The following is a 10,495-nucleotide window of genomic DNA, read 5'->3' as shown; positions in this document are numbered from 1 at the left end:
AGCTACCTTAATTTAACAGGGATAGCTAGCAGCTATTAGCTAGCTATTAGCTGCTAGATATCCCTGTTAAATTAAAGCGGCTAGCTAGCTACTTTAGCTGCCTTAATTTAACAGGGATAGCTAGCAGCTAATAACTAGCTATTAGCTTGGCCAGCCAGTACTACATGGCACTGTTTTTTAGCAGAAACTTTTATCAGCTGTTTTACCATTGTAAAATGGCAATTTTGAGAAAACATTGTAAACAGGACCACAATAAGGCTAATCATTTTAGGACTCTTCATTTGGTCTTAATAGTGCAATTTGCTGCCGTGTAAAAATCGTATTGATTTACAGCTACACTTAAAGTAGCTAAAGTCTGCTTGACGAGTGTTGCTGCTTCAAGGCCTCCAGATTTACCTTTTTTTTTTAATAAAAGTCTCTGATTATCTCAATCACATATTTATAGAAAATCATTTGATTTTAAACATTAGAGTTTCTCTCTGAAATACACCACACATCTGTATAATCATAAGAAACAGCTTTGAAAGTGGTTATATTTGTAGCTCCTTGACATTAGTGTTCGTTAGTTTTATATTAAAACACACCAGAATGTGCAGAGAAAAAAACTAGCAGTGAATGAGTATAAAAACTCTCACTGATGAATTCTTAATTACCAACATATCGCTGCTGAACAATGGAAATATTATCATTTTAGCCTATTTTCCCCTCAAACATACTTTACATGGTTAAGAAAGCAATAGGCTATTCCATTTGAAAGTTTTTGCTTGTTTAAGTTGTTAACATTGATTTGAGCAGGAACCGTACTTTTATATTACTTCGGGGACGTTGGGGGTTAGATTCTCTAGAATATATTAGAAAACAACTAATGCATTTTTCAAGCATTTTGTCTGTATCCACACTAGTAATTACAGCGTTGTCCCTGAGAGAGACGTCACGTCCAAAACGGAGTTTACAAAAGCTCGGCACCTTAATAGACACCAGCAGGCCATCCATCTATGCACAATAAATGTTACAATTACCTGTATCGTTTGGCTCTGGTACACTTTAATCACATGAAAGTTGAAACTGTAGACTCCTTTTCTTGGGGACAAAAATACGGATTCAAGGGTAAAGTAGTTTCCTATATTGACCAGCACCTGTAAGAGAAAGTAAAAGAAAACTGTTATTATTGGTGTAACAGAAGAGCAGTAATTTCACAGGAGAATTTAAATTAAATATTAAAAGGGGAAACCATCCATGATGCACACAGTTCACTGCTGTGGAGGGATTAGACACAAAAGCTGCAGCTAACCATTGTTTTGGTTGTTAACTCTTCTATCAATTATGTTTTGGTTTGTTGATTAGGCATCAGTTTTGATTCTGATGCAGAGAGCACTTCTACTCAACTTTTTAATCGAAGTGTTGTGTTCCTGAATAGCTTAATAAATCAATGACACACTGGCTCAGTGGCTTTGAGGTAGAGTGGCCTTTTGTTGGGTCGCACTAAAGACTCAAAGGCTGCTTTTACTTTAGGACGGTCCCACCAACTGAGTACAGATGTGTGGAGACTGCTGATAACTTTCACATTGTCGACTATTTGGTGACACTAAAGACGGAAACTGCCCTTATGAGCGTTTACAGGATGTGTGTGAGTGAAAAATGGGCAAACCTGCGGGGAACGCAGGTGGCCCGCACAAAATGTCAATGAACTGATTGGTGAACCTGTAGAGTGAGTTTCTGAACATTGTTTTTTGGGTGGGCAAGTTGTAGCAACATATATAAAAGTGAGGTCCAGATGACCCACTTTTAATGTAAACATGCCTAGGATAGCATAAGGGTTACGATGCAGCCACTCTTCTCTATGACCCTCCACAGGTCCAAAGAACCCTGGGTCAACCCTAACCCTAACCCTGGAACCTGGGTGTAGCGATGGATGCAGACCTAAATTATGATAAACATATTAGGATAGTAATAAATCAGCTCAATTGTAATCCTAAATACATATCAGTCAATAATGATCCTGCAGCGTATTCAGGATTCTGCTGCCCGTGTTCTGACTTGGACCAAATAAGTGGACCGGATTGTGTTGCTGGTTTATAAAGCTTTGAATGGTTTAAGCACCAAAATACATCAGTGACCTTTGAGCCAGTTAGACTACAGTCATCTGGATCCAGTCTTCCATCAGTTGCTAGAGTCAAAGACCAAACATGGAGAATCTGCATTCAGCTTCTATGTTCCACATATCTAGAACAGGCTTTAAGACTGTTTATTTAAATCCAGGTAAAAGACCAAACTGTTCTCAGTTGCATTTGCGTTTTCAAAGCTTTTTCAAGTTTATTTATGTGTATGTATATATATATATATATATATATATATATATATATATATATATATATATATATATATATATATATATATATATAATTAATCCTGAAAGAGAAACGGAAAAAACGCGACTAGAAAACAAGCTAGTCCAGATAATCTACTGATTGCAATATATTGAGAAGTACTTGTACCTACTCACTACAAAATGTTCACTCTGTGTCACGATTCTGCCCCCGTTCGGCCTTTCCCAGCAATCACTATTTGAATAGACTTTTTTACCTGCCTATTTATTGCTCTGATCATAGTTCTCAGTCATAAAGTTGTTTCTCTATAGCCTGATTGTTTATAACTCTGCTCTGCTTTCTGGATCCTGTTTTGACCCCGAACTGCCCTGGAATCACCCCTATCTGCCCCCTCACTTATCCTTCTGCCCTCTGGTGGGGAAACCATCAGTCAGCATCCATTCTATGGATTTCGTGAAGACTTCTCCTTGTTTTGGAGCCGACCATCATCCCTGAAAGACGCTGTGTCCTCCCTGGTCTAAACCCTTAAAAGAGTCTGCTCAGTGGTGCCCCCTTCTGTGTGGAGGATCCGGTCCCATCCTGGCTGTCTAGTCTTCTGCCTGTGCACCAGTCAGAAAAACTGAATGAACCTTCGTTCTTCCATTTTTGTGATTTTGTGTTTTTCTTCAACCTTTGTCATACATTTTAGAAGGACTGTGTCTACAGTTGTTTGTCATAAAATTAAGCCAGAAATGACTTCCAGGCCATCAATCTCTTAAGACCAGTCATTCAAACCTGACAATCCATCAGCTAAAACCAAGCAGTAATAAGTTCATATCTGATTTCTGAACCTGTCTGGAACTTTGCTCCTTGATCCCAGGCTTTGTCATCCATATTCATTTAGTCTCCAGCTCTTTCAAGTCCTGTCTTTCAACAAATACCATTCTTTATCTGAATTCTCAGCAGTCACTCTTCTTTGACCATGACTAAATTAATATTTCATTGACCGTGAATGATTGTTGAAACTTTGGAGCCAAACAGAAAGTTGCTGTTTCTACATTCCCACTTCAACCTCCTTTTGATCTGTTTTAAAAGTATTCCCAGTGCTCTTTCAGTTACCCTATTTTCCAGAGTATGAGCCGCATTTTTTTTCATAGTTTCAGGTCCGACTTATACTCAGGAGCAACTTATTTTATTTTTATTTTTGGCATAAATAGGCTCCAATATGTGTTACTTTCCCAGTACACACTGGTTGTCCTATAGCAGTTGTTTCCTCTAACAACCATTAGAGGGCGCTGCATCTCAGGATGAGCATTTGCTACAGACAGTGGCAGAAGAAGTGTTGTCCAAAACAAACATGGAAGAAAACCTGATCGTTTTCCTCTTAAACTTGGATATTTTTGATATACACATCAAAAAATGTGTTTTCTTGGGCTTAGCAGATTGGCTCTGAAATGTCAGACTTTTCTCCCAAAAATGCGACTTTTACTCCGGAGCGATTTATGGTTTTCTTCTTCTTGGTTTTTGCTCTTGCGACTTACAGTATACTCCGCTGCAACTCATACTCTGGAAAATACAGTATGATTATGCTGATTTTAGCATGACTTTCTAAAGTTCTACAACCGCTGTTGTACAAATTCCCACTCTAATCCTTAACTACTAAAAACGATATAGTGCGTGACTACCTGGTGCCCTGGATTTTAAACATACTTTGGACATCAGGCTCACTACTTTCTTTCCTTTTTACTGAACGGCGGGTATGACGTCATTTGACGTCTATTTGTGAATGGTTTATTCAAAAATTACATTTAAACATATTTTTGGCAAAAAACGTTCGACCGCAATGCATTATGGTCTATTTACTAATGTAGCGAGCATCAATGCACGCTAACTTTTTGAAAAGAATTCTGGGAAATTTCCAGTGCACTCCATTCTGGAATTGTAGATTTGGACAGCACTAGAAATTAGGTTATGTATATTCCAAGCGCTAGCAGCTAATGCTAACGTAGGTAACCAGCGACTATTGATGATGTCATTGAGGGTTAGTAACCTCCATATTCGAAGACACTACCTTTCCGTAACTTTCCAGTTGGAAGGCTAAAATTAAAGTAGGGAGAAGCCGTAGGGGAAGAATTCGGATGAGACTCGATGACGTCTCCACCTTTGGAAACATTTACCACCAGCAACACTTCCCATTAAGCATCAGCTGATTTAAGCCCCTCCCACAGATCGTAGAACTAAGATGGAACGGCATCAAAGACGCCCCCCCCCACCTCTAATTTCAGCAGCAGATGTTCACACTTCCAAGTTCAGACTGTGAATTAATTACACGTGAATGAACTGATACCAACGCCACAGCGGAGAGAGTAGTTATTGTTTAAAAACAAAGCATCTGTCACCCTTTTTTTCTTCTCTTACAGCATTGTTTCACACTCTTACAGCATACTTTGCAATTACATGCACATTAGCCAAATGCAAATTAGTCAGTGGGTTCTATAGAGTCAATGTCCGCTTTCTTTACAGAGAAGACAGCATAACTGTGTGTGGTATCAAAATGGAACAAGAATATCTAAGAAGATTATTTTTAAACACAAATTGTTTTTTTTTAATTAAAAAAGATGATGCAGAAATTGCTGCCCCAAACTTGAACTCTGATCATCTTTGATCTAATTTAAAAATGTGTTCCCAGTGGTCTTTTTATTACCATTATGCTGTTTTTAGCCAAAAACAACGAGCTGTTGGCTCTCTGAATGCAGGACCAACATCACAGCTGCAGGTTTTCTCAAACTGCATTTTTTCGTCTTTTGCTGATTTACAACCATTTGAATAAAGAAATATTCAGAAATGTAGTTTTAATCTTAATGTCCTGTGTCATGAGAAAAATGCTACAAAAACACAATTTTAATCAGAGGGAGTCTTTAGAGTCCCCCTTTGACAAGTTTTTTATTTTAAAAAAATGTTCCCAGTAATGTTTTAATTATGATTAAGAAGTTTTTAACCCAAATCCCACAACCTAAAAGTCTTAATAAGCCGTTTTTCATGTTGATCTGGAGCCTCTGTTTCCAAAATCTCCTCTGAGGGGGCGTGGCTTTTTGAGCTGAGCTGAGTAGCTCCGCTCCTGACCCCCCATGTCTGATTATGATAGCTCTGTGTCCCTCTAGCGTAAATCTTCACCGCTGCTACATAAAAATATCAAGAAATGTTAGTATAATGTCCAGCCGTATGGTTCTGATCTGGATGTCAGCTCAGACGAGGAAGTGAAGATCTTCATGGACAGAACTTCCTCCAAAATCCTGATTCTTTCTCCTTCCAGTTCACCAAAGACTCTTTTAGCTAATTCTCCAATGTTTATTGACTGTGATCAATACATTCAATCATTGGTTTCTCAGAGTTCTTGATAAAATAATGAAAGCTAACATCAAAATGCTCTTTCAATGATTTACAATCCTTTCCAACTGCGGTCAAATGAGCCGCCGTTCACATTTCCGTGGTCACATCAAGAAGCTCCGTGGAGTCTGGTGGAGATTTTCCAGCGTTCTCAGTCCTGCTACCGTAAGTATTGGAAGAAACTCACACCAAAAATCCAGTGATGCTGATTTGACCACAGAAATGTGAACGGCGGCTCATTTGACTGCAGTCAATGTGAAGATACCATCTTCTCTTCTCCAGAACCTGAACTAGACACTAGGAACAGATGAGGGTTTAGTGCATGTGCAGCAGAGCTGTTGATGGAAAGAAGATCATTCATTCAAACAGAGTCTGTCCAAGACAGTTTGATTGACAGATTTAAAAGGAGAAATACGCAGAAATACAAAAATGAAATGATTTCTTATTACATTTTTTTCTCTTTCAGAAGAAAAATTCAACACATACATGTTAGAAACTCAAAAAATGACTTTCATTTGTGGGGGATTTTAAAAAGTTAGATCCAAACTTTAGTTTACAATCAACCAAAGCAATTTCAGCCTTTTTTTTCTTCTTTTCTTTTTTATTGTTTGGTTTAATGGTTCTTTTCACCAGGATTTCTTCAGCGCTTTGGTAGGACTGATCATGATTTCCACAGTGATATAACCAGCTGAACCACCTAATCATGGATTTCACGAGTTGCTTTGCCAAAACGTGACTCCACGAGGACCTTTGACGGACTTCACTCCAGTCCGATCCAGCGCAAATCCCCCGGAGAGGATCGGATCGTTGCAAACACCTGACTGCCCACCGACGCGTGACTAATCAGGCTCTCTCCTGATCTGTTTGGTGTATAGGTGAGCGCGTGCGGGATGCATGCGCATCGGCATGCACGCGACGCGTGTGCCACGAATAGCTCGAGGGTGGATGGTAATGAGCACCTGTGGGGGCCGTGCGCGTGGACGCCCGCCCTCAGACGCGGTCCCATCACCTGCATGCGTGAGAAAGCGCGCGCATGAGCAGCATCCAAAGCTGGGCTCCGGGGCGCAGCTGCACATTCAAACCTGCAGTGACTTTATGGTTCACGCGCCATGAAGGATGACTTGAAAAGTGACAAATGTTCATTCAAATTAAATATTAAATCAGATTGATTAAAACTGATCCCAACCTGATCGAAGTAGATTATTCTTGTTTTATTGCTCATCTCTGACGGCTCGTGATTGTTGCTCCGGACTGCGGAGAAAGCCACCTTGGAGTTGGCGGCGCGCACCGAGATGCCCAGCGGCGACGTGGAGGACCTCCAGTCCGTGGCCGGGTTGGAGTCGCACACTACGAGGCATTTCCCCTCCAGCACGATCGGTTCCGTGTCATTCTGGGCCCTCGCGACCTCAGAGATCACCGTCCAGCTGAGGATGAGGAGGACGGAGCTCACCATGGCGCACTCCTGTTGTGGTTCCAGCCGCAGCAGCAGAGAAACGGCGTCGGCTCCCGCGCGCCGCTCAACTTTCCGAGTCCCCTCCGCTGGTCTCCGCGCGCCGCAGACGCGTCTGACGCGGTCAGGTCCTTCTATTGGATCCAAAGACGAGCCATGTCCGACACAAGCAACGAGGGATTCAACGAAAAAAGGGATTCCAGATGAAAAGGATGTTCTCCTGGAGAAAGAAGAAATCACGGGCGATTATCTGCCATGTTTGAAGTGGATAAAAGTGGAGCTCTCTCTGATGCTGCGACGAGCAGAGAATCTGGGCGCTCCAAAAACGCGTCTAATAACAGCAGCCCACGGAGTGATGCGCTGCGTGTGCGCGCCCAGGCATCCAATTTACGCACGCACGTATCGCAGAAATCTAATTAAGGATGTCTGCATTTTCCCTCCTCAACATTCTGAATACTTTTATTTAATATGTGTAAGACGAAAGTTTTATATTCTCACAGAGTTTTGACCATTTCAGATGTTTTACTGCTGATTTTGGAAATCCAGGAACGAATCATTTGGGGATTCGTTTTTCTTTACCCCAAACTCTTTTATGCTTTTTTCCAAGTTATTGGTGGTTTTACTATTAACATGACTTAATCTGTCTTTCAACATGCAGTTTAACCCCCTCTGAGCCTTCACCCCCCACCACCCAACCTCCACCCCCCAACCCCCCGTCCGACGTGACTGAATATCTCCTGACCTCCTAGGAAATGAAGGAAATCTCAGTTTTCACTTGAAGTGCTTCAGCTGTTGAAAGATTTTCACACAATAGATTATTTTAGTGAAACGTCACATAGAATAGAATAGAACTTTTATTAGAGACTCTAGGTTTAAATGTCAACACAAATATAAAAACAGAAGAATTAAATTAAAGTAAAACATTAATTATAAACTCACCAAAACTCCATATAATGAGATAAGCATATTATTTATTGCTAGGAAAAAAATTACATTAAATTGGAAAAGCATAAAATCACCAACAATAAATGAAAAGTAATCTCAAACAAATTTAGGTTATGAAAAAAAAAATGCCTCCTTTCATATGAAAATACAGATTTTTGATCAGCAATGGAGGGAAGTGAAACTTGATTATTTAAATTGATCGATATTCTGATTTTGTTATGCACATATATAAATACAGATAGTTGTTTGTAGACAGATTAGCAGGTGGACAAGCTGAAATATGTGGGAAATTTTGTTACAATCTAGATCCCTTTCATGTATTCATTTTTAGTTATAGTTGTTGTTTATTTGTTTATTTTTGTTAATGTTATGGAAGTAGGGATGCATGTTTAATAAAGATTTTTGTTTTGTTTGCGTTTTGAGTCTTTGGTTTGTAATGATTTGTATATAAAAAAAAAAGTTTTTGAAATAAAAAGTTAAAAAATTAAATAAAATAATAATAATTAACCCAACTCAAGGTTAAAAAGGGAAGATTTCCAGGGTATTTTTTTTAAAAAACCAGGAGAAAAAACCTAAATTTGATTAAATGAAACTCAAAAAATTGGATTAATTGCTCCAAAAAAGAACCAAAAATATATCTCAACATTCAAAAACCCTAAACTTTAAACTTTAACTGTTGCTCCATTTTAATTGAATTCTTACCACTTTAGTAGTTTTCATTCGTTTTAATTTGACTGGATTAACATGTTTTGTGGACATCTGAGAGTAAATAACCATTTATCACCAACAGCTGCAGCTGTCAGCTCTGCAGAGTGAAAGCTGAATCTCTGTTAAAACAAGTTGTTTGTAAAATAAAGCTTTACTTTAAAACTGTGGCATTGTTAACTCTTTGTTTTAAAGTTGTCTAAATGTGTTAGATTAAACTAAAAAGTCTTGAAATTGTTCTGAAACTTCAGGTGACGTCTCAGTGCAGTTGTTTTAAGCTCACTCTAACGCACCTTAAAGGAATCGCTTTTAAGCACATTTTGGGTTTCCAGTTTAATACTCTCGAGTTCACGCGTCACTGTGCACTAGGAAAAACATGGATTTGACGATATATTGCAGTTATTCATTTGGCAATGTGATTTAAAATGCTGACAAGGTGATATTTAATTAATTATTCATTCTTTAGTATCTTACTTTTGATTTCCTTGGATAAGCTACATTTAGCAATGTAGAAAATACCATGATGCAACAGTAGGACGGTCTCCTGATTATCACCCTGCCCGTCATGTGTTGAAGTGTCCTTTGGGCAAAACCTTGAACCCCCCAATATCCCCGGGGGCCGGTTGGCATCAGTGTGTGAATGTGAATGAATGAATGAAATGGTTTATTTCAAGCAATCGGGTCATAATACATAACATATCACTTAATGAGTCACTAGTAGATCGCTTGAAAGAGAGTGGAAGGAAGCGAACTTATATAATCCCACCCCGACTAAAAAAAGTACTGTAAAAGCACTTTGGGCCTTCAAAGAAGGTAGAAAAACTCTATATAAGTACACGTCATTTACCAAAAACTACAGTCTATTTCCTCGATGATACTTTTGAACCTTAGTGGTAAAGGTGCCTTCATTCCGTTTTTTTTCTTATACTGAAAAATACGGCTTCATAATGAGTTAATTGGTTACTCTTTAAGTGTGGGTGTGTGCAGGACAGGCTCCAGCAACGATACGACCCCAAAAGATATATAAATGGGTATAAAATGTGCTTTATTAATAAAGCTGTCCTCCATTAAGCAGCATATAAAAACAAAATGGTTCAAAGTAAATTCCATCCTAAAATAAACCTCAGACAATCTTTTGTGATTGTTTGGGTTCTCTTTTGTTTTGTTGATTCCAGTTGTCTGTGACTTCACATGTACGGTCCTGATGTTGCATGTTATAAATTCCCATCCATCCATTTTCCAAACCTAATTATTCCCTGTCTGGGTCATGGGGTTGCTGGAGCCTATCCCAGTTACTCTGGACAGATCACCACTGCAACTCTGACCCCTCAGTCCTGCGTCTCTGTTGTATTCTGATGTATCTTGTTCGACTTCCTGTCTTTGTTTGATCTATGGATCCAATCAGAAAGCTTCTTCACTCGATCAATAGATATATTCATATATTTTTCTATGTCTGAATATTATTTGCTTTGGAGGTAAATTGAGTTTTCTTGCAGAAATTACTAAGCCAATAACAAGTTTAATGAGCGAAGAGGAGAAGAGTCAACATTCCAAAGCAAATGTTTCCTCTTCACCGTCACAGATGAAACGTCTGTTTACTTCTTCACCTGCTGCTCTCTAGAGTAAAGTTCTTCTCCTGGAGAAGAAGCGTCTGGAAGAACAAACAATAAAAGACGACAAATATTAGACTCAGTAACCTGGT

General features: G+C 39.1%; 1 protein-coding gene across 1 annotated transcript in view; it reads right to left on the bottom strand.

The window, feature by feature from the left end:
- The window catches only part of cbln4 (cerebellin 4 precursor), a 19,203-nt gene extending 11,619 nt beyond the window's left edge, over positions 1-7,584 (bottom strand). Inside the window, exons 1-2 of the mRNA XM_024294019.2 lie at positions 6,880-7,584; positions 1,020-1,136 (exon numbers count right to left, since the gene is read on the bottom strand). Coding sequence (XP_024149787.1) covers positions 1,020-1,136; positions 6,880-7,146 — 384 coding nt within the window. The 5' untranslated portion in view covers positions 7,147-7,584. The remainder of the gene's footprint in view (positions 1-1,019; positions 1,137-6,879) is intronic.
- Between the last annotated feature and the right edge of the window lie 2,911 nt (positions 7,585-10,495).

This window comes from Oryzias melastigma, linkage group LG7 (assembly GCF_002922805.2).
Source record: "Oryzias melastigma strain HK-1 linkage group LG7, ASM292280v2, whole genome shotgun sequence".
Classification (NCBI taxonomy): Eukaryota; Metazoa; Chordata; class Actinopteri; order Beloniformes; family Adrianichthyidae; genus Oryzias; species Oryzias melastigma.
Note: the sequence above shows the minus strand (reverse complement) of the source record. Positions and strands in the feature narration are given on the sequence as shown.